Below are 25,537 nucleotides of genomic sequence, written 5' to 3' on the forward strand. Positions count from 1 at the left end.
GGGGGCACATGTACATTACCCACGAAAAAAGATCTCATTTTGACCTTGGCTTTGTCATTCTGATCAGGATAAGATGATGGTGTTTTTAACTCCCATGGGGGCATGACATACATGTCTATTTATCTGCATTATTAAACTCAGGTCTGCTGTGTACATATTTCTATTATCTTCTCTATCTTCTCTCCAGTGTTAATCTTCCCCCACCCACCCACCCCCCGGCTATGTGTGAATTGTGGTGATGTAATGCTAAGAGGATGATTACGATGTATGCAAGTAGGCGTGAAACTCATGTTTAAGACATAAGCACGCTTCAGGGCTAGATTATCGTGTTATCAGATAAACTTGTGTGTACAGTTCGGTCATTTAAAAGAAAAGTTTGTCATTTACGTGTACAATTATAAGTCAGGTTGAAGTGAGATTTTGCATAACCTTGAACTCCATGATCCATTTCTTTCTTTTTTTTTTCTTTTTTTTTTTTTGTGACATTTGTGATAAAAGTATAATGGAGGTACACAGGTACCGGGTTGGCCTTTTAGAAAATAAAGAACATAGAATGGCCCACATATTTCCAGATGTCACATTTATAGATACCTGATACAAGCACTTTTACAAGTGCTGTATTTGTCCTAAAATATACCCTGAAAACTTAATTAAAGTGACAAAATCTTAGTTTTGGGGAGACAGAAACATTTTCTGGGAGGAGTTTGTATGATCCTACCATCCAATAAACCCATTGAAACCTTTTCTAAGAGCAGAAAAATTCTCAAAATCAGGCAAACAGATTAAATCAGTCTTGCGTGAAATTTTAAGTCAAGTACAATATGTCATCGTCAGATTTTTCAGTTCAACACATTGTGGTTATATTGCTATAAATATTCAACTTTTTCTAAAGCGCTTTTTTCAGGGCAATTTATACATGTAATCACTATGAAAGTAACCTTAAAAATAATTTGTTTGTGTCACTAAAATTCTAGCTTCATAAAACTGTGCAAATTATTTCTTTACACCCCATAGTATGTTTCAAAATATTTATCGCAGATTAGGTGGACATGATTGAAGAATTGGGGTGGATGAATTTGCCCTCCAGGCATTCAGGCACACTGACATATGTATGTATGGACATTTATTTACATGCATATGTACAGTATGCTTGAGTGCTGGTTAAAATTTTCATGTTTTCTTCCCAGAAATTTACACTAGAGGTAACCACATTTTTTGTGTGTGTGAAAGTGCATCATGTCTGGTATGTTTCAGACTTCATAATTTCCAACTGTTTCACATCAACTTAGGCACTTACCGGAACTGTATTGTGTTAATGTACACAAAACTACATGTATTAAATATCAGGTTTTTCATTTAGAATTGGAGGAGGAGGAGGACAGAGTTCAAAAGTAGGCAGATGAATTGAAAGTAATAATGTTACAGTTACTATTGATTTAAGTAGTAAGAGTATTCAAAGTAGGCAGCTACATGGACGGTAGTGGACAGCTGTCTGCAGCCTGCTATGGGGATGGCAGTAGACGGCTGTCTGCAGCCTGCTATGGGAACGGCAGTAGTCAGCTGTCTTACAGCCTGCTTCGGGGACGGCAGTAGACAGCCGTCTGCAGCCTGCTATGGGGACGGCAGTAGACAGCTGTCTTACAGCCTGCTATGGGGACAGCAGTAGACAGCTGTCTGCAGCATGCTACGGGGACGGCAGTAGACAGCTGTCTTACAGCCAGCTATGGGGATGGCAGTAGACAGCCATCTGCAGCCTGCTACGGGGATAGCAGTAGTCAGCTGTCTTACAGCGTGCTACGTGGACGGCAGTAGACAGCTGTCTGCAGCCTGCTACGGGGATGGCAGTAGACAGCCGTCTGCAGCCTGCTACGAGGACGGCAGTAGTCAGCCGTCTTATAGCCTGCTACGGGGACAGCAGTAGTCAGCTGTCTTACAGGGTGCTAAGGGGACGGCAGTAGACAGCTGTCTGCAGCCTGCTATGGGGACGGCAGTAGATAGCTGTCTGCAGCGTGCTACTTGCCCTTTTTGAACACCCTGAATATACTGCTCTAATCTGCAGAATATGTACAGGTGGGGTACATGTATCTTGTACTGTACAGTACATAAAACCTGATTTAGTGTGTCTAAAAAATGACATAAGTTTTGAGAGAGTATTTACAAACTCAGATGGTTTAAAATTACTATGATGTATGCTTAAGAGCATCAGGTACAAAGAAATTGCTGTACATATATAATTTGAACATGACTGGAATGTTTACAATCGTATACTAACTTCAGTCATATTTGCCATTCGTAATGGGGGCAGAGTGATTATCACGTTAGAGGAACACACTGATTCCAGAGCCCCTATGTGGTCCTATCTGATCGCACATGGGAAGGCCTATCAGCAGCCTGCGTTTGGCAGTAGGTGCCCCTCCCCTCTCTCCTCCAATCAAAACAAATCAATTAAGTAAATGATTAATTCTGATGGGGCGCCAGAATTAAACTTGTGTATACATATGTATTACATCCCGTGTAGTTGTCTGGGTTTGGAGTGAAAAGAAGAAAAAAAACTTCTTAAAATAAAAAAACGGAATGATATTTTTCTATTAATGCACTCACTAAAAACTCAGTGAGCAAGTAAACATTGTACTGCATGTTATCTGGCTTGTAAAGTGGATGGCAAATTCCTTGAACAAACAATTGCTGGCAGTAACAGACGAATGGCAAATGTCAACACGTCTTTATGAGACAAGAAGTGAACAGCAAGTACATGTAGTCCAATTTCTAATTACACTGTACCAAGACTACAAGTCCACTTGTCTGACAGGATATTACTGAATGTTGAAAACGGATGAGATTGTAATTAATTTGTTGTAATTAAAGCGAAGCAAGTTTGATTGATATGTCCCAGGGTTTTAATGACCAGCCCAGCTCTGTTTAAAGCCAGCTAACAATCCTCGAGATTCTGCTGGTTTCCTCTGCTCTCGGGGCTTTGCTGGCGATAAGTGGCGGACGGACATACATGTAGGTCTTAAATCTGTTCAGGTGATCTTCATGAAATTTGTACCCCAATTCCTCAACCTTTTCCCATATGAAAGAGAAACTTTCAGCACAATTCATGCACACTTTCAGTTTGATTTTGGAGACAAAGCTGTATTGGTTGGGTTGGCCAGTTTCAGGGCTTCGTGAAACTATAATGTGGGGGTGCCAGGATAATGCCTTAAGAACATGCTTGAATACACCTTGCAAATATGCGAAAAGGTTGAAGAATTACAGTAAGCATTTTTACCGCTTTGCCAGTCACTCACATGTAGAGCTTATATGCAGGTGAAAGTCTGTGTTGTGTGCAAGTCAAATAAATATGTGCTAGTGGGATAATTGAGGATAACTCTTGTCGGGTCGTACGCTCACAAAGCCACACCTTTTTCTCTGTAGAAAATCGTTACTGCCATATTTCATTTGGCATTTTGCCAGCAAGGTGTTTTGGTGTTTAGATGAAAGTCGTAGTCTGATGCAATGAGCTTAGTTGGATGATGCAATACATTGCAGATAATAACTGTTTGTGTAAATATTTGTTACATACACACATGAACATGCATGCCTTTGTATCGGTCTGTACAAAGAAAGAACAGTAAACCAAGTGGCAGATTCCTGTTATTTTGTCCGGAAAGGGTGATGCAATACATTGTGTTTGACCTAGAACAACTAGCCTGGTGGAAGGTGAAATGGCTCTGAAGCTCTCGCTGTACTCCTTCATAGTTCTGCTCAGAGTGGTCTTACACGGATTATTAATTAAAACCCCATATTGTTTTATCGTTAGAAAGAAACACGAGGATAAACATCAAAACTTAGACTTGAAGAAAGAGAGTAATTTAATGGAGCACTGTAAGCGCTTCAGGGCAATTTCACCTTCATGAAGGTTAAATTATCACCAGTTGGTGGGACTAGCCTGTGTAATAAGGCTAGCACTAGAATTGTACCAGATAATATTTCAACTAAGACTTGTTTTTTTGTTTTTTTTTCAATTTACCTGTCCTTGAGAGTAATTCTATTCATCTTAAAAAGGTGTTTGAAGGTTGTTTCAATTTTATAAATTTTGTCATTAAAGACAAGTGGTTGTGTAGCTGTTGCTACGAGTTATGAAGCCACGTAAGAATGTCACAAAACTTTATAAATTATTTCTTTATTTCTTTTAAATCTTTTGGAAACTCCTATAATTCCACTTTGACTCCTGAAAGTAAATAAAAATATCCCCTGACAAAACTACAGCTTATTTGTCACCTTTTGTGCACCTGCCATTACATAGATCTTGGTAGAACATTGGCAACACCTGTGAGCCCTGGTGGAGAACTGAGGATCTCTGACTGTCAGGTGTGCATTCTCAACAAACTAGGTGAGACGGTCAGGTGTCTGACCTCCACTAGGCCAAGTGTATTAAACACCTGGGGGGGGGGGGGTAAGTAGAGGAATGACAGATGGTGGTGGTACATGTGTCTTAACTCTTCAACCTTTCGAAACAAAATCAGATTTGTTGAGCAGATTTGCAGAAAATTCCATAGTCCAAACAATTCAAAGTTTTATGAAATTTAAAAACTATTTTTTTAACTACATGTTTACGTTTGTGAGATTAATTTAACATTGGTTGCTGTTGTTAATTCATTGAAGCTGCAATTTTAGCAATAAACTTTGTATCATTTATAGTGAAATTACCTTTTCGACACAGTTGAACTATTTTAATGAATGAAAAGGTTGTAAATTATACATAAAGGGTAACGAGTACTTTTAATAACCCCCCCAAAGGAAGATTCCAAAAGTCACAATAACTTGTGACCTTGTTGTGACCTTGTGATTCTTGGGAAGAGAGGAGATGGTGGAGGATGAAGTTGTTGGAATGGTGTTAAATCAACAGGTGGTTAAGTACATGTACATATACTCCGGAAATATTGTCAGCATCCTGTGCATAGGTCACAGGGTGTTAAAGCCAGCCGTAAAATATGACAGGGTTAATGAACGTTCCCAGGGGTCAGATGTTTTTAAATTGAGGGTGAGGTATTCATGTACTGTTAAGCAAAAACTACTTGGCTTCTGAATTAACATGCCCCAAGGTCATGTACATGTCATCAACGTACCACAAGGTACGCGGAAGAGTGGAATGTAAAAGACATACTCAAACGGAAAATTATCTGCGTTACACTTGGTTTACCCCCGGCCACTGATAAAGCTGACCCCTGTCGCATAAGTCTCAAGTATGGCATGGAGCATTGTCTGGATTCCTTTGTAGCTCTGTCTGGTTTCCTCTGCAGCTGCATCTGGATTTCCATGTAGTTTCTTTAGGTATCCTGGATAGCTCTGGTTTCCTCCATAGCTCTGACCATTTTCCTCTGTAACTCTGTCCAGTTTCCTCTGTAGCTCTGTCTGTTTTCTTCTGTCGCTCTATTCAATTACGTCTGTAGTTTTGTCAGGTTTCCTCTGTAGCTCAATTTTGTTTCCTATGTCGGTCTATTCCGTTTCCTCTGTAGCTCTGTCCAGTTTCCTCTGTAGCTCTGTTCAGATTCCTCCGTTGTTCTGTCCAATTTTCTCTTTAGCTCTGTCCTGTTTCCTCTGTAGATCTGTCCTGTTTCTTCTGTAGCTCTGTCTGGTTCCCTCTGGAGGTCGGTCTGGTTTCCTCTGTAGCTCTTTTCAGATTCCTCTGTAGCTGTGTACCAATAGAGTAGAAGTGAAATGTACATTCTGGAACATTGCCTAAAGCATCGCTAGTGCCAGTGGTCATGGCATGTAAGAATTATATTTTTGAACGCAGTTTTGCGTCATCAGTGACCCCTTTTGTTTGTTTATGTTTTTCTTTTTTCACCTTTTTTAATTAATTGAAGCTAACAAAAAGTGTAGTACACAATGTAGTTAACACTGTCATGGGTTTCCCACATGCTCTGCCCAGTTTCCTCCCACCATAATTCCGGCCACCATCCTGTAAGTGAAATATTCTTGAGTACAGTGTAAAACACCAATCAAATAAATGAACATGACTCTATGTTGAAACTTGCCAAAGATTTGTAGACTTTTTGTGCACTAGTTCTGTGCTCATTTGTGATATACATCATTGCCTAATTTGAATCAGTACACAATATTTCTGAATACGTATGGTGATATCTCTGAATTTCTTTGGGTCAGTAAAATATCCACCAAATGTGAAGTCAGATGGACAGGTGCAGAGAAAATACCTAAATTACCATAAATTTCATTAACTTGCCCATTTTTCCTCAGTCTGAGAGTTGTATTCATTTTAGAAAATTTGTTTTGGAACATGGGATCATATTCTGCTGGAAAATGTAAGTTTGATCACCGAGTTTTAGCAGCATGTCTCTGAGAGGGGCTTTACACGAAGTAGATGCGTGGTAGTTGATATGGCCCTTGTTAATTGATGCACTCCATGTTTCTGATACCTGCAACTTACAGGTGAAAAACCTGTAGCAAATGGCCATAATATGCTGCATCCTATGTCTGCTGCAGTTAGTAACCACAGCCCATAGTACACCTATTATAATATATAACATTTAGTTTTAATGCCCAATGAAAAATGTATGTTTTCAACATGAACAGTAATGCTTTAACAGCGTGAAACAAGAAAATTATTGCCTTTTCCATCAAATTACTTGTATCTTCGGATATAGCTGAATTATTCCCCAGAAACATAGAGCTCATTGGTTCGTAAATTTTTACGTGTAAGTTATGAGATTCCCCACATCTGATTTATCGTACGGACATCTGGGTTCCGTAAAACTGCAGTTGAGGATACATGTGTCTATTTATATGGAAACAAACAGGATAGTTTCTGCAATTTTCTTGGATAATTTTGATCTTTAGCCATGTAAAATTTTAAATATTTGGTGTATTATTTGGCCATTTCCAGATTTTTAACAGTTCTCAGCTTGTTTTACCTTCAGTGTTGAAAGCACATACAGGTGTATTTCCATGTACGGATTGGATGCTGCGCTGTAGCATGCTGTCCCGTCAGACAAGGTTTAATTCAGAGCTCTCCACTCACTGCCATTGATATTGATTTTCTAAGGGGTTATTTTAGAGGGGATTTTATGTGAATGATGTATTTATATCCCAAGGGCAGATGGAGGTATTGAGTGATTCTAAGTGGGGTACAATCTGAATCTGTTGTCAGGAAGTGACCCCCCGGGGGGCTATCCACTGCCAAGTCATAAGATACTTATCATAGCCCATACTACATGTTAGCTAAGCACATATCCATGGCTGAGTGTGAAGATGATCATTATGACCAGAGCGTGTGATACATGTATTGACCATCAAGGATATATGCATTGCCAAGGGAAGAGATGCAGCTGATTCCAAATTATGGAATAGGTGCGTCAAGAGGTCATTACTGTTACAGGTGAGGAGGGTATTCTTAGTGACCTTATTACTTGTCACAGAAAGGATTTTAGAACTCATAATGAGAGAGCGGGTACATTACAATTACATGTATTTGCCTTGCAGTCACTAAGACACACTAATTGTAGGTTCAAGTCTGGCCTTGGACAAGTGATTTGCAGTTTTCGCCTCTCTCACTGCGTGTGGGACTTCTTGATAACAAGTGATGGGCAGCACTTTTTTGGTCATTTGCACTGTCTTATGATTGCATCCAAAGGATGTGCATAACTGTGCGTCACATGTGGGAAAGTTCATCAGTAACTCGCCAAAGGTCAGTGGTTTACATCAGGCACTCCAGTTTCCTCTACCAAAAAAACCTGACCATCATCGTATAAGTGAAAAGTTCTTGAGTATAGCAGCTGTGAAATGAGTGATTATTTCTCACCCCCATTGTTGTTGTAGGTGAGACAGAACATTTCCAGAATGCGTTTGAAGACACGACCACTGATATTAGTCGAGCAGCTCTGGCATTTTACTCAGGGTTATTTGCCTATAATGGATGGTGAGTGGATTTCACGCTTATCTAATTTGCATATACTAAGTTTGGACCTCACTCAAACCAATATTTTTACAGCTTTTTTTCACTTTCAGAAACCGTATAATTTCAACACATTCCTTGGCTTGCTATTCTATCAAGAGAATATTTTTGGCTTCTGTGGGTATTTTTTCCTGAAGATACGGAATTTTTTCCGTGCTCTTTGAATTTTTTTATTGTTATTACTGTACAGTGTGCGCTTTTTATTTCCAGGAATTACCTGAACTTTGTCATTGAAGAGTTGCAGAACCCTTACAAGTAAGACCTTACAAGTTTAAGTAAAGAAAGATGTCAGGTTTTGTTTTTTTTCCTTTGCTCAGAGACTCGGTTATCAGGTGTACACAACTATTCATAAAAAGCATGATGCTTGTGAAATGCTGATTTGGTTTACAATTATCTATATTAACATTCAGCATCACAACCACAAATAAACAATGTGTTTAGTTGACCCTTACCAATTCAGCATCACAACCACACATAAACAATGTGTTTAGTTGACCCTTACCAATTCAGCATCACAACCACACATAAACAATGTGTTTAGTTGACCCTTACCAGTGCCTGGAGGGCTTGAGGAGAGAGGTGGGGAACATGAGTTTATGCCAAGTCTGTCAGTCACAAAAGACTTTGCTGGACTTTGCAAAGCTTTTCATCATATTGATTTGAAACGAGTTACAAACCAAGTTTGAGTTGTGGGCTATTTCGTCCCATTTTCAACAAAAGTGTGGCTATTTTTGTTTTCCTGTGGTCTAATTATTCTGACGTATTACATTGATAGCTCAGACATGTATTGGGGAAAGCAGTACTTCCAGAATGCTTGTCAGTTAATAAAGGCCATGACACATGACACACACATATTATAATGCTGATTCAGCTTTCAGTTATCTGTATTACCATCCAGTATCGCACTGGGCTTGTTTGATACACTGTAAATGTCATAGGCTATAATCAGTGGCCTGCGGCTCTTACTAAACATTCCCAACTTACAGCACACTTGGCTGATACAGTGACTGTCAATAACGATAACAATTTGAAAATCATCTAATTTGTGGAAAACTTGGAATGTCCTGTGAATTTTTCCTGTTGAAGACATTTATGCGATCGAAAAGCCCATGCAAAAACCGAGGAAAACACAAAATAAAATTTGTGTTGCCTTCGGATGGAGAGGATTATCCTGATTATCAGGAATTGTTACCTGAAGGTCATAATTTGCCGTACTATGAGCTAAATAATCTCGTTACACATCCTGATTAATGTCTCCTGGGGGAACAATAGAGGTCATTTTTATGTCAGCTTAATGGCTAAGTACCACCAGCCCTGGTGCCCATTATGATACCATAAATTGGGTAAAACTTCTAATTTATTACCCAGCCATATGATTGGACAGATTTTAAGAGTACTCATTAATGTTTACCAAGACAATTAAAATTTCCCATTATCTGTTACTCAGAGTTTTATTTGGCACCTAGTCAAGAAGACTGGTTTTCACTCTACAGGTCGTCCTTTAAAAAAATGTTTGATTGACAAAACGTAATTAAAAGTTAGGTAGATCAGATGGGTTTTTGAATTTGCATCGAAAAGCAAATTGCACTGGAAATAAAGAAATAAAAAAAAAATGCTAGAGAAAATATTGGTTAAAAGCATTTTAGTAGGGCCATTTTGGGTTGATGGGTAGGTCGATGCTATACAAACATGTTTTTAAGGATGCCCTTAGCTCAGTTATGATAGGAGAATTTTTCGGTTTTGTCTTGTTTATTTTATCAGATTACTCATCTCAGAACGTTAATAGTGTCAGCCAATTCAGACATACTCTGACCACTTAAACATTTATACGTCCCAGCTCAAGCCGCGTCTGCTGTTATGAGTGGTTTATGGGGATAACTATAGTGTCCTGAGTCATTATGAAGCTATGATGACAGAAACAGTGACCTATATAATATCTAGTGATTGTTATATCCTGAGCACCATTAAATAAGGATGGAGGTACGTTTTGATCTCCAGTATTATGTTATTAAAATCGGTTAACATGATGTGCTACATAAAGAAAAAAATATGTTCAACCTTAGCTGGGCCTTCACCGCCTCTTGATAATTTGCCTAGTTATGCATTATTCTGGCGGCAGCCAACCTGTCCCTGGCAAATTCGGTGTGTGATAGAACTATTGTAAAGTCCAGTTTATGGTAAAATATTCAGGCATAGTGGCTGTTGAAAGCTAGTGTTGATTTCTGTTTGTCATGAAACTCACACACATTTAATACACCTACTCTATATTTACTTATCTGACATTATTTACTCCAGGCTCAACATTCTCAAAAATAAAACGAAAAATTTCTGTTGTTAGATTTTATAGAACTAGGGGGAGACAACTGCTGTATGAAGTCCTACAGATAAGTGATGATTATGCCCCTTGTTTCACAGGAACTTGCCAAAGGCCATCTGGATCTCCATCATCATGGTGACTGTGATTTACACCTTGGCTAACGTGGCCTACTTTACTACCGTCAGCCCAACAGAGATCATTAATTCTCCTGCTGTTGCTGTGGTAAGACAGAATAGACCTTAAGGAATTTGTGAGAGAAATTGTGAACATTTTTGGGGGGGGGGGGGTGAGTGAGAAGGATGAGGAGGAAGGTTTGGCATGTTTGTTACTACATGTATATTTGCATGATTAGAGGGCTAGTGTGTCACCCCAGAAGTTTTAAAGAGCTGGCAACATTGACTACATTTTGTGTTTTGTGTCGTTAGACTGACCATTTGAACACTTCATAGTCAAGTTTTCATCCAAAAATATAAGTTATATTATGCTTTCAATCTGACCATACAACTGGAGATGTCACAAGTTTTTTAGTCCATTAGCCTCCGACCTAGCATGGTTACAGTCTTTGCTCAGCAAATGGTTTCCTTTGAAGAACAAAATAAACCCATTACAAGAAAGTTGTTTAATGCGAATACACTATGTACTTGTATGCAATCTGTTTTAATTTCAATTTTATAAAATTCTGTTGGTATCCTAAAGACCATGTCATTTGTCTTGTAAGCAGTGGATTTCTTATATTAGTTTTGACAACTTATTTTCTGAAAAAAAAAAATTGTTTCTCTTGAAGGTTTGTTTTAAATTAAGATCCAGTATTAGATTTATTTCAAGTTCATCGATTCTATGGCATTATTTTCTTGTTGCAGACTTTCGCTGTCCGTCTCTACGGAGTCATGTGGTGGATTATGCCTGTCTTTGTGGCACTCTCCACTTTTGGAGGTGTGAATGGCATCCTCTTTACCACTTCAAGGTAATTATCCAGAGACCAGATTTAGAAAACCTGTTCTGTTACCAATGTCTGATTTACAAAACATGAACATTTACACTCCAGACCTATATTCATTCCTGACCGGCCCTGATGGCTCAAGTTGGTAGAGTCTGCTTCGGAGACAGTAGACCCAGGGTTAATCCCTTGCCGGGTCACACCTAAGACCTTATAAGAGGAAGTTGTAGCTTCCCTGCTAGGTGTTCAGCATTGAGAGGATAGCCCAACCACTGGTTGGCCCTTATCAGTATAATGACCCTGGTGAAAGGCTTACTTGCCTTCGGTAAATTTTCAGTGAAGCAGCAATAGATAAAAGAGAGGTGGAAATCTGTCCTGCAACAAGGGGGCACATTACATGCACTCTAAGGACTCATTCATTGTCATATGACTGAAAAATTGTTAAGTATGACTTTAAAACCAAAGCACTAACTCTATATTCCTTCCTGACTGTTTTGTTGGGAGCTGTCCCAGCGACCTGCGGATGATCGTGGGATTCTCTGTTCTCTGCCCGGTTTCCTCCCACCACAATGGTGGCTGTCGTTGCATAAGTGAAATAACCTTGAATACTGCATAAAACACCCACCAAATAAATACATAAAATATATTCCTTCCCTTGTATTGGCGACAACAAACAGTCAGCAACGCTTGTACGTCCACATGCTGTATTGGAACTGAAATTTCATCCATGTCTAAGTTAATCATTTTGCCTGATTCTGAGGTGTTTTGGGGTTTGTTTGTAAGGTAAGATCATAATCTACAGGAAAAATGTAAGTTTTAGCACTGAAAGTAAGACTTTATGACCTTTATTTGCCTCCAAAAAAATGAATATATCAGGGCCAATATACAATTGGAGTGATACATCCAATTCTGTTGTGTTGACGTTATTTGACATGTGCATGGCGCTCGCCTGTCCATGTACATGTACTTTGCATTCTGTCGGGTTGACAGGTTTGTTTTATATGGGAATGACTCACTTGTGTCTGTACTAACAAGCCACGTTGTTGTGTTGACAGGTTGTTCTATGTGGGAATGGCTCACTTGTGTCTGTACTAACAAGCCACATTGTTGTGTTGACAGGTTGTTCTATGTGGGAATGGCTCACTTGTGTCTGTACTAACAAGCCACATTGTTGTGTTGACAGGTTGTTCTATGTGGGAATGGCTCACTTGTGTCTGTACTAACAAGCCACATTGTTGTGTTGACAGGTTGTTCTATGTGGGAATGGCTCACTTGTGTCTGTACTAACAAGCCACGTTGTTGTGTTGACAGGTCGTTCTATGTGGGAACGGCTCACTTGTGTCTGTACTAACAAGCCACGTTGTTGTGTTGACAGGTCGTTCTATGTGGGAATGGCTCCCTTGTGTCTGTGCTAACAAGCCACGTCGTTGTGTTTACAGGTTGTTCTATGTGGGAATGGCTCACTTGTGTCTGTACTAACAAGCCACATTGTTGTGTTGACAGGTTGTTTTATGTGGGAATGGCTCACTTGTGTCTGTACTAACAAGCCACGTTGTTGTGTTGACAGGTCGTTCTATGTGGGAATGGCTCACTTGTGTCTGTGCTAACAAGCCACGTCGTTGTGTTGACAGGTCGTTCTATGTGGGAACGGCTCACTTGTGTCTGTACTAACAAGCCACGTTGTTGTGTTGACAGGTCGTTCTATGTGGGAATGGCTCCCTTGTGTCTGTGCTAACAAGCCACGTCGTTGTGTTTACAGGTTGTTCTATGTGGGAATGGCTCACTTGTGTCTGTACTAACAAGCCACATTGTTGTGTTGACAGGTTGTTTTATGTGGGAATGGCTCACTTGTGTCTGTGCTAACAAGCCACATTGTTGTGTTGACAGGTCATTTTATGTGGGAGTGGCTCACTTGTGTCTGTGCTAACAAGCCACGTTGTTGTGTTGACAGGTCGTTCTATGTGGGAATGACTCACTTGTGTCTGTGCTAACAAGCCACGTTGTTGTGTTGACAGGTCGTTCTATGTGGGAATGGCTCACTTGTGTCTGTGCTAACAAGCCACGTTGTAGTGTTGACAGGTCGTTCTATGTGGGAATGGCTCACTTGTGTCTGTGCTAACAAGCCACGTTGTTGTGTTGACAGGTCGTTCTATGTGGGAATGGCTCACTTGTGTCTGTACTAACAAGCCACATTGTTGTGTTGACAGGTCGTTCTATGTGGGAATGGCTCCCTTGTGTCTGTGCTAACAAGCCACATTGTTGTGTTGACAGGTTGTTCTATGTGGGAGTGGCTCACTTGTGTCTGTGCTAACAAGCCACGTTGTTGTGTTGACAGGTCATTCTATGTGGGAGTGGCTCACTTGTGTCTGTGCTAACAAGCCACATTGTTGTGTTGACAGGTCATTTTATGTGGGAATGGCTCACTTGTGTCTGTGCTAACAAGCCACGTTGTTGTGTTGACAGGTCGTTTTATGTGGGAATGACTCACTTGTGTCTGTACTAACAAGCCACGTTGTTGTGTTGACAGGTCGTTCTATGTGGGAATGGCTCACTTGTGTCTGTACTAACAAGCCACATTGTTGTGTTGACAGGTTGTTCTATGTGGGAATGGCTCACTTGTGTCTGTACTAACAAGCCACGTTGTTGTGTTGACAGGTTGTTCTATGTGGGAATGGCTCCCTTGTGTCTGTGCTAACAAGCCACGTTGTTGTGTTGACAGGTTGTTCTATGTGGGAATGGCTCCCTTGTGTCTGTGCTAACAAGCCACATTGTTGTGTTGACAGGTTGTTCTATGTGGGAGTGGCTCACTTGTGTCTGTGCTAACAAGCCACGTTGTTGTGTTTACAGGTCATTCTATGTGGGAATGACTCACTTGTGTCTGTACTAACAAGCCACGTTGTTGTGTTGACAGGTTGTTCTATGTGGGAATGGCTCACTTGTGTCTGTACTAACAAGCCACGTTGTTGTGTTGACAGGTTGTTCTATGTGGGAATGACTCACTTGTGTCTGTGCTAACAAGCCACATTGTTGTGTTGACAGGTTGTTCTATGTGGGAATGGCTCACTTGTGTCAGTACTAACAAGCCACGTTGTTGTGTTGACAGGTCGTTCTATGTGGGAATGACTCACTTGTGTCTGTACTAACAAGCCACATTGTTGTGTTGACAGGTTGTTCTATGTGGGAATGGCTCACTTGTGTCTGTGCTAACAAGCCACGTTGTTGTGTTGACAGGTCCTTCTGTGTGGGAATGGCTCACTTGTGTCTGTGCTAACAAGCCACGTTGTTGTGTTGACAGGTCGTTCTATGTGGGAATGGCTCACTTGTGTCAGTACTAACAAGCCACATTGTTGTGTTGACAGGTTGTTCTATGTGGGAATGGCTCACTTGTGTCTGTGCTAACAAGCCACGTTGTTGTGTTGACAGGTCGTTCTATGTGGGAATGGCTCACTTGTGTCTGTGCTAACAAGCCACATTGTTGTGTTGACAGGTTGTGTTGTGTGGGAATGGCTCACTTGTGTCTGTGCTAACAAGCCACGTTGTTGTGTTGACAGGTCGTTCTATGTGGGAATGGCTCACTTGTGTCAGTACTAACAAGCCACATTGTTGTGTTGACAGGTTGTTCTATGTGGGAATGGCTCACTTGTGTCTGTGCTAACAAGCCACATTGTTGTGTTGACAGGTTGTTCTATGTGGGAGCCCGTGAGGGTCACATGCCTCAGATTCTCAGTATGATCTCTGTGCAGCGGCTCACTCCCATGCCTGCCGTCATCTTCATTGTAAGTAACATTCAAATTTCACTAAAAGTTAAATCTGTTAGACAGCGGGTCATGGCTGAAGGGCGTAGAGATCTTAGGGAGGCAAGTGTTAGTTTAGTCCCAACCTTGCACAGAAAATTTGTAGATTTTGGCATTTTCTGCTCGTAAGTGCCTTGGTGAAAAGAAGCGATCAGCAACGCTTGTGTGTCCATTTATGCACATAAACCTTCTTTGAAGAGTACTTGCCTTTTACTAATACAACATATAAGCTCGTATGTCACACATGGGAAAGATCAGCAGTAATTTGCCAAAGGTCAATGGTTTATGCTAAACACTTTGGTTTGCTCAGAATTATAAACTGACTGTCATCAGTGATCATAAAAATGAAAAATTCTTGGTTATTTCTTTGAGTAGCAATCGATCAATCTTGTAAACGTGTTTTCCTGGTGAACCTTAGCTTTTCACACTGCCAAAATATCACAGTGCAGGGTATTAATTGCTGAAAATACTGTCCAGTTGTAGTGCAAGTTTCTGTGTGGGCTCATTTGCGGGAACCTCACATGTTAGAAAGCCAGCCCAGTCGGCGAATAATTTCTTGCATACTTTTTTAATTCCACAACTACAATTCGCTCACTGTATGTTAATAGATTCAAATGTTGTCCAATTTTGATAAAATTGTGTACGTAGATTCATTTTGTGACACCTCAGCTCAGGTTCGAAAGCCAGCTTGAGTTATGCAAATGCTTTTCCACGATAATGCTGCCGATATAAGCCAAGATATAGTGTTAAGCCATAATCATTCATTCATTTATGCATTTGAAAGTCTTTGGATATATTTTCTCTGAATTATCTTGTTTTTCCTTGTAGGGTTTCTTGTCCCTGCTGTACTTAGCCTCCTCAGATATTTATCTCCTCATCAACTATGTGAGCTTTGTAAACTGGCTGGCCATTGGTCTGTCTGTCGTCTCTCTCCTGTATTTCCGTTATACGAGACCCCATATGGATCGTCCAATCAGGGTATGGATTTTCATTAACTGGATAGTGTCGTCTTCTTGTTCATGGACACAGTCTATTAAGTGATATCTATGGAAACAATGTTGCTCAAGATAAACCACATTTTATCAAAGTTTTAAATTATGATTTAAAGAGAAATTTGAAAACTTCAGAATGACTTTCTTCAATATTATATAATAATGAGAAATAAATTCACCAAACACCCTTAAAAAACCCTCTAAAATCAAAGTAGGCACAGCTAAATAGACCACTTAAAACTGAGCATAAATATACTTTCATATATATTTTTTGGGGTATTAAAGGCGCTCAAGTGTTTGAATTCTAAGGTAAGCTTGATGGACCATACTATCACAGGTTAGGAATTCTGATGTCACAGGAAGTTTATCCAACTCAAATCATGACACTGAATGTTGGAATAACTTTTTTGACTTTTGTCTAAAAGAATACCGAAATGATGTTCCCGAAAATTCCTTTCTTCTGGTGAGCATCAGAAAAAAAGATGATGTGATGTCGGAGTTCCTAGATACCGTCCGTATGGCTCATAAAACCTACTTTACTATTCAAACATTTGAATGTTTTTCAACACTTTTAAAAAAAATCTGAAAAAACTAAATGAAAGAAGTTTTACGCGTAGTTTTCTGTTGTCTTTATGATGAACATTATGAAATGAAAGCTATAATAACATCCAAATAACTATCAAGACAAATTGTATTATTATAAGGATTACATCGCCATAGTTACATGTAAGCATTCTATTTACCCCTTTGTGAATCCGGCCCACAACCAACAACCTAGCCTGGTGTCAAGTCTGAATCTGTCTTTTCCTGTACACCGTATCAAACAATGTCTTGTCTTTCCTCCAGGTGGCGCTAGTGTGGCCGATCATTTACGTTATGGTCACCTTATTCCTCATTATCCTGCCTATTTACTCCACCCCTGTGGAAACTGGTATGTACCACAAACCTCAATGCATTGTGTTTTTTTTTGTTTTGTTTTGTTTTTCTTAAAAGTGGCATTTCCTTCAGTCACTGAGGCATTGGTTCAGTTCCAGCCTCGGATTGGGAAATTTCAGGATTCTTGGAACTGAATGCCCTTGTTTTATACATGAAATTATTCTTTAAAATTGGATCAAACAGCCATGAATTAATGAATCAGTGCTTACACGTAGTGCCCTCACTTTTCGTGAGAAACTTCAGTGTAACCTTTGGATGGGGTTGGGGGGTGGGGGGGAGGGGAGGAATTGTGGAGAAAAATTATTTTTCTTTGTCAGCCCATTTTAATGCAATGAAACTGATATTATGAAAAAAAAATTATATATATATATATATATATATATATGTGTGTGTTGTGTGTTGATGTGCTCATGAAGTGGATTCTAAATTATTAATTTCAGGATTTACAAGTACCTGTATGTTCCTAAACATACGTAAATCCTTTATTGAGTGTTAAAATGGTCCATGTTTTTGCAGGATTGGGCTGTGCCATCATTGCCAGCGGGATACCGGTATACATCATATTTGTACTATGGAAAAAGAAGCCCAAGAGTATCATGAATTTTACTGGTAAGCGGTATTCCTACCATTGGATTGATTTAATGAGTGGGATAATTTGGGAAGCTGGACTGCTTTGTATAAAATTGTAATGTGCATACAAGAAATGAATCTTGAACACTGTTGGGAACATGGGATAACAATTTCCTCAAGTGTTCACGCTCATGTCAAAACACCTCCCCCTTATAACCCCCAGCCCCCCTTTATTTATCTCTTTTTTTTTTTTAGTCAGATATATTATGGGACAAAATTATTGGGCTGCAATTGAGCTATGAATTGATAAAGTACGAACGTTTGAGATGTTCATTTTTAAATTGTCAGATATGCCAGATGTTGGTTTCACTTGCCCTGTGGAGTGGGAAATTTTCAAGATTGTGTTTCGTGGGTCCTGATAAGAAGAGTTTATGTTGTCTTACACGGAGTTTAGTTGGGAATTATTTTCCATGAAGATTTATAACGATGAAAATAAATGTATCAAAATTGTTGTAACATTTGGTCATATTGTGCAGAAAATAATAAATTAAAAAACAAGGTGTCAGTTTTATGTAGTTTCTAAACACAAGTGCAAAAATGGTCGTGGGGTTCACCTGGTCTGTGCCCAGTTTCCTCCCACCATAATGTTTGCTGCAGTCATAGGAGTAAAATATTCTTGAGTATAGCATAAAACACCAGTCAAATAAATTAATAACAGTTGCAAAACTATGCATAGTGCTTGTGTTTCTATGGCATAGTTTACAATGTGGCAGTTGAAATGTGCATAACATGTTTTTACGACTTCTGTCTTACTGGTACTTGCAGACAATATGACAGTTTTGATGCAGAAAGCCATGATGTGTGTGCCAGAGGAAAAGAAAACAGTGTAGGCAAAAAGAATGTGAGAACTGGGTATCAAGTTTGGTCCCTGAAGTGACTGACTACTCATTTAAGAAATGCATCTCGGATCTTGTAACTTCTTTTCACTGACGGAGCGCTTCATCAGTCTTGTTTGAGAAAACCAACAAACTTGTGGTGAGAAATCAGCCTCTAACACAGAAGCTCCAAGACCTGGACACAAAGGGAGATAACTACAAGCTGCCATTTCCCATGCCCTGCACATGGAAGATTACCTTTGAGTAAGCTTTCGTCTTGTCTGTGACGTCGTTGTCACGAACAGCTGTGTGCTCTGCGTTGGAAACAAAAACAGAGGATTTCTCGCTGGCTGCCATTGAATAGATTATTTTATTTGATTTTATTTTTTAGAAACTTAGCAGAGTCTAGGACTCCTTCTGTACATATTTCATGTCTTGGGGATCTAAATAGTTAGTCACAGATTGTTCTGCGTTTACTGATGCCGGTGGACTTCATTAAGAAATCTCACATAAATTATGTTTAGAGTTTCCTGAACATTTTTTTAGAAAATGTTTTTAGGTTTTAGGAGGAAAATTTTTAATGCCCTGGTATACCATGACATTTGCCACTCAGACATTATTGACTTGCCATTTGCAATGCTTATTAGTATCTCAAATCCAGCGTATAGCAAGTTTTAAATTTGTTGACTAGCTTTAACTAATGATGCCAGTAATTACATCTTTTTTATCCTTGTCACAGTGAGATGTTAAAGGAATATTGTTGCGATTATTATGATGATTGATAGTGGCATGATAGCGGCATGAACAGATCTGTATGTTCACAATGCTGTTTTCCACAATATATGGCATTTAATTTTTTAACAACACCGTTTGTTTCTGGAAGATTGTTTAGATCTGTTTCATAATTATTGTCCAGATTCTCAGGGTTTTCAGATTTAGAGTAATTGACTGAAAATCAGTTATTGGTTTCTGTTGGAGTATAATGTGTGTTTGATTTAATACTGATTAATAATCTTTAGTGATTTCCCCATCTATTATTATTGTCACTGTCACAACTCAGTCAATGTTTGTAAGAAATTTTAGAATGATGTTCTAACTTCAGATAGTTGAATGTTTGACAGATGACAAATATACAATAATTGTCGTGAAAATCTGAACATGACCAAGGCACTCATTTTAACTTGCTGGAAAAAAGCAAGTTTTGACACCAAAAGTAACATTTTATGGTCTTTGTTTGCTGCTAAAAATGAATTCTCACAAGTAAATTTTTAAGGCAAAATTCTTTCTTCATTCCACATCAGACACGTCACGAAAGTGTCCCTGTTTGAAGAAGATTCCAGTTGATCCGCCACCACCCTCAACAACTCCCCCATCCTCATATCTTAACCCCTCCTCCCCGGCCTTTTCCAGTCTTCACCCCCACCACCCTCAACAACTCACCCATCCTCATACCTTAACCCCACTCCCCGGCCTTTTCCAGTCTTCCCCTCAATCACCTCCTCGCCCCCACCCCTTCCTCCCCGCCTGCACCCCCTCTTCCCCACCCGCACTCCACCATTTGTGAGTAATCAGTGACCAGATTTCACTGCTACATCTACATGGGTATATATAGATCTACTCTCTAGAATAAGCCATAAGTGTAGTATTCCATCATTTATTTTTTATTTATTGAAATGGTATGTGGCTTTACCTGGGTATTTTGGGTGTTCTGTTCCCATAAACCAGGGACTAAAAAATGGGGAATGTAAAGTGGCAATATCAGAAATGTGGAACATAAAGCTAAGAATGTTAGAAATGCGGAACATGAACCTGGACAGTGAAAAAATGTGAAACATGAACCTGAAACGGTGAAAAATATGAAATATGAACATGGAACTGTGAAAATCTGAAACATGAACCTGAAACTGTGAAAAATGTGAAACGTGAGCCTGGAACTGTGAAAAATGTAGAACACGGACCAGGGACTGAAAAGTGTGAAACATGAACCAGGGCCTGAAAAATGAGAAGTATTTACTGGGGACTGAAAATTGTGTTCCTTGAATCTGGAACTGGGATAAATGTAGAAAATCAGCCCCATTTCCTCACTGCTATTGCATGTGAACATTTTATTTCTTGCTTTGGTCAGTGGTTCATTTTGTCTTTCAGGAATGTTTCACTGCCAACACAGTTTTTATATGGCTGAGATTTTTCTACAAAAGGATCTCCATATAGGTTTCATGTAACAAATTTTGAAGAAATTTGTTTTGAGGTTTGAGGAGTTTGTATGGGATTAGGGTTCTGTTATGGTACATTGGGAGTCAAAGTGTAATTTTTATCAACATGTACATTTATGTCAAAAGCAAACATGACAAAAAATCAGCCCTGAAATTTTATGACAGTTTTGCATTTACTAATGGGATGTTTTTTGTGTATTTTTTGTGGCATTTCATGTACTTTGTGTGTGTGTTTATGGGTTTTTTTGTTTGTTTTTTTGTTGTGTAAAAATCTAGGATAGGATGCTATTTTTAAGGTTATTTTTCAAATTCTTAAATCTGTTGCATTTACAGTAGTGAAAACAAATGTGTGTATGTATATGACTGAAGAAGGTTATTTTTCTTCTGAAAGCATTGTCAAGTGTACATACAATCTTAAAACATCTTAAAAGAATATAAAAAAAATTTTTTTTTTTTTTTGCTAACCTGCGAGTTGATTGCGGGAAATGAATTCACAAGCCATAAATTCTGGAACTGTACCTGCAGGACATGATTAAGGGCATTTGCGCTTTTAGCGGATTTGATGAATGATTATGGCGTAATGGAACTTGGGAAATATGGCAGCCACATCGTGGTGAGGTAAATGATTGAAGGTGAATTCCAAGAGTTATTAAAATCATTTATTCCTGGATAAAGTTTGTGTTTTTGGCATTAAATTCATTTATTCCTGGCTAAAGTTTGTGTTTTTAGCATTAAATTCATTTATTCCTGGGTTAAGTTTGTGTTTTTATCAGCTTTATGTTTGGGCCTAATGCACACACATAGGGTACTTACAGTGTAGCACACTTGATCCTCATGATGGGCCCTAACTCCCCAACTTTCAGTGCAATTTATGCACACTTTTAATGTGATTTTGAAGTCAAAACTACATTGGTTGTATTGACCAATTTCAGGGCTTCACAAAAATTTAATCAGTTTACACAGAAAAATGCCCTCAGAATATGCCTGAATAAACACCTTGTGACACGGTTGAAGAAATACATTAAGTGCAACATTCTTGAGTATAGGATTTAAAACCAGATACACAGATATAAATCTCAACACGTAGATAACCTGACAACCAGATATGGTAAGTCTGTGTTTCACGTTATTATAAAGGGATGTAGAATCCATGCCATTTGGCTGACAGCAGAGAGAGTTTCCTTGATTATACCCTGCAACCTTGGTCACGCTTGAATAAATCTGCCGTCCCTATAATTCAGCTTAGGCTGGACTTGCCTATCTCTCACACCCACAAATCAGAATTGATTTTGGTATGATTTTGTAAAATTGAAATGATTGAACTTTTTTGATTTAGCAATGTCTGATATGCTGGGGTTTTTTTTGGACGTGATTTTTTTTTTTCCTGATTTGATTTGTTTGTGTAAAATTCGCAAAATTTTATAATTTCTAGAAAAAATTGTGCCATCAAGTGTAGTTATATGTAATGCCTGTTTGCTCCAGATACGTATATATTGCCATATCCATGAACCCTTCATGGTGATAGTAGTTGTGAAAATTCAGTGAAATGTTGTTACTGTGTTCAAATATTGATCAGAATTAAATAATAAATAAATAAACAAAGAAATGAAATTTTTAAAATGTCCTTGAAGTAAGTAGATGGACTGTGCCAGTGTTAATAAAGTGAATAAAGACAACACAAGTGGTTCCTGGCAGTGGCAGAACTTGCCTTTGAGCAGGAGTGTAATGTACATATAGCAAGGTACGTAGCAGTGCACTATGTAGTGGTGGGAATGTATAGATTTATTAGAATTCAACAAGAAAAATAAAAATTAAGTCTCGTAGTTCACAGCTTTTGTGTTTTTGCTGTAAGACATGAGCAGTGCTACTTCAGTGTTTTTGCTGTAAGACATGAGCAGTGCTACTTCAGTGTTTTTGCTGTAAGACATGTTTTTGCTGTAAGACATGAGTAGTGGTACTTCAGTGTTTTTGCTGTATTTCACCTAAAGTTTGGCATTTTTTCAGGTGACACATTTTGATTCTGATGAGTCCGTCACCTTTATAGTGTTGCCTGAGACCTTGTTTTTGTAAAGTTTGATTAATTTCATATCAGAAAAACTGAGGTGTTATTGTCAAAAGTACAACTTTAAGACAGTAATGAGCTGAAGGTACATTTTTACATTGCAAAAAGTAATGCAGTAAAATACGGTGTGCTCTCCCCCCCCCCCCCCCCCCCCTCCCAAAAATGGGCCCTGGCTGGCTTGGTCAACTAAAGGATGGTTGTTGTTGCAGGTGATTGATCACACTGTTACAGGACAGAATCAGCCTCATTCTCAAATACTTGCGCCCTCTGTAGCAATTCAGCCTTTTGAATTTAGAGCCTCTCTGAGAATATCTCAACCAATAAAACAGCAGCAAGTTTAGTAATGACAGCAATAATGCATGTACTGGGCTGCATGGTTGAATGAATCGTACTTAGTGTAGCCCTTAACTATTAAAGAGCGCTTTATATATCTCTACAACAGGCGTTGTCATGGTGCAGTTGCATGTAAGGGCTTACTTAACTAAGCGCATTTCAAGAAACTACACCTTGGTGCTGACTCTATAGCGACTTAAAATTTAATATGTTGTCATAATGCTTAGTTTTTGGTAACGGAAGTTGAAATTTTGATACATTTGTAATAAGATAACATTGATGAGGTGGTCAAAATTTTAATTTACAAAGTCGGAAATTTAGCTCTAACATTTTGGAGCTTAAAAGTTTTTACTCAAGTCAAAACAGGATGTGGAAACAATCCCAGTGATGATGTTAGAACAGGGGAGATAACAAAGGTCCATGTGCTGGACCAGTGTGCTACTTAAAGTTAGAAAGCAAGCGATACCTCAGTAACACAAGTGAAACATTAAGGGTTTAAATGCCAGTCAAGAAAATAAAGGTAAATATTGAAATACATACATTAGCTTGCCAAGTACTGTTGTACACAGTCAGAGATTTTTCTGATGTAAAATTGCAGCCCATCACCCAGCTTGGTGTTGATACACATACGTGTATACTGTGGGTTGGGTGTGCTGTCCGGTGTCCTTTACATGTTAGTGTATATGTAGGTACCGCTATACTGTGCCTGGATGGAGTGTCTTGTCCGCTGCCTATATACCGGGGTGGGGTGGGGTGTCATGTCTGGTATCCGTATATTGTGACAGGTTGAGGCGTAAGATTAGGTGTCCTTATACTGTAACCGGGTGAGGCGAAAGATCAGGTGTCAGTATACTGTAACCGGGTGTGGCGTAACATTAGGTGTCGGTGTACTGTAGCCGGGTGAGGCGTAAGGTCAGGTGTTGGTATACTGTAACCTGGTGAGGCATAAGGTCAGGTGTTGGTATACTGTGATAGGTTGAGGCGTCTGGTCTGGTGTCGGTATACAGGGGGTGGATGGAGTGTCATATCTACTATAGGTATACTGTGACAGGGTGAGGTTTACACTCAGGTGGCGGTATACAGTGAGGGATCTGGTCAGGTGTCGGTATACAGTGACAAGTTCAGGTGTCTGGTCTGGTGTCGGTATACAGTGACAAGTTCAGGCGTCTGGTCAGGTGTCGGTATACAGTGACAAGTTCAGGCATCTGGTCTGGTGTTGGTATACAGTGAGTGTGTGCGGTGTCATGTCTGTATACTGAGACAAGTTGAAACGAAAGATTAGGCGTCCTTATACTGTGACAAGGAGAGGCATAAGATCAGGTGTTAGTATACAGTGAGTGGGTGAGGCATCTGCATACAGTGAGTGGATGGGGTGTCATGCCAGGTGTTTGTATACTGTGACAGGCTGTGGCAAAAGATCAGGTGTCTGTATATTATAACAGGGTGGACATCTGCATACAGTGAGTGGATGGGGTGTCATGCCAGGTGTCCGTATACTGTGACAGGCTGTGGCAAAAGATCAGGTGTCTATATATTATAACGGGTAGACATCTGCATACAGTGAGTGGATGGGGGGGTCATACCAGGTGTCAGTATACTGTGACAGGCTGTGGCATAAGATCAGGTGTCTGTATATTGACAGGGTGGACATCTGCATAGAGTGAGTGGATGGGGTGTCATGCCAGGCATCAGTATACTGTGACAGACTGTGGCAAAAGATCAGGTGTCTGTATATTATAACAGGGTGGACATCTGCATACAGTGTGTGGATGGGGTGTCATGCCAGGTGTCCGTATACTGTGACAGGCTGTGACAAAGATCAGGTGTCTGTATATTATAACAGGGTGGACATCTGCATAGAGTGAGTGGATGGGGTGTCATGCCAGGTGTCCGTATACTGTGACAGGCTGTGGCATAAGATCAGGCGTCTGTATATTATAACAGGGTGGACATCTGCATACAGTGAGTGGATGGGGTGTCATGCCAGGCATCAGTATACTGTGACAGGCTGTGGCATAAGATCAGGTGTCTATATATTATGACAGGGTGGACATCTGCATAGAGTGAGTGGATGGGGGGTCATGCCAGGCATCAGTATACTGTGACAGGCTGTGGCATAAGATCAGGCGTCTGTATATTGACAGGGTGGACATCTGCATAGAGTGAGTGGATGGGGTGTCATGCCAGGTGTCCATATACTGTGACAGGCTGTGGCAAAAGATCAGGTGTCTGTATATTGTGACAGGTTGGACATCTGCATACATTGAGTGGATGGGGTGTCATGCCAGGTGTCCGTATACTGTGACAGGCTGTGGCATAAGATTAGGTGTCTGTATATTATGACAGGGTGGACATCTGCATAGAGTGAGTGGATGGGGGGGGGGGGGGGGTCATACCAGGTGTCAGTATACTGTGACAGGCTGTGCCATAAGATCAGGCGTCTGTATATTGACAGGGTGGACATCTGCATACAGTGAGTGGATGGGGTGTCATGCCAGGTGTCCATATACTGTGACAGGCTGTGGCAAAAGATCAGGTGTCTGTATATTAT

The 25,537-nt window shown here is 39.7% G+C and overlaps 1 protein-coding gene across 1 annotated transcript in view; it reads left to right on the plus strand.

Moving 5' to 3' along the window:
- LOC135480288 (large neutral amino acids transporter small subunit 1-like) overlaps positions 1-22,408 on the plus strand; it is a 38,850-nt gene extending 16,442 nt beyond the window's left edge. The window contains exons 3-11 of the mRNA XM_064760087.1: positions 7,822-7,921; positions 8,168-8,212; positions 10,373-10,496; positions 11,135-11,238; positions 14,891-14,987; positions 15,834-15,983; positions 16,844-16,928; positions 17,450-17,542; positions 18,329-22,408. Of these exons, the coding sequence (XP_064616157.1) occupies positions 7,822-7,921; positions 8,168-8,212; positions 10,373-10,496; positions 11,135-11,238; positions 14,891-14,987; positions 15,834-15,983; positions 16,844-16,928; positions 17,450-17,542; positions 18,329-18,393 (863 nt within the window). The 3' untranslated portion in view covers positions 18,394-22,408. The remainder of the gene's footprint in view (positions 1-7,821; positions 7,922-8,167; positions 8,213-10,372; positions 10,497-11,134; positions 11,239-14,890; positions 14,988-15,833; positions 15,984-16,843; positions 16,929-17,449; positions 17,543-18,328) is intronic.
- Positions 22,409-25,537: the final 3,129 nt, after the last annotated feature.

The sequence above is a fragment of the Liolophura sinensis genome, chromosome 13, assembly GCF_032854445.1.
Source record: "Liolophura sinensis isolate JHLJ2023 chromosome 13, CUHK_Ljap_v2, whole genome shotgun sequence".
NCBI classification, from domain to species: domain Eukaryota; kingdom Metazoa; phylum Mollusca; class Polyplacophora; order Chitonida; family Chitonidae; genus Liolophura; species Liolophura sinensis.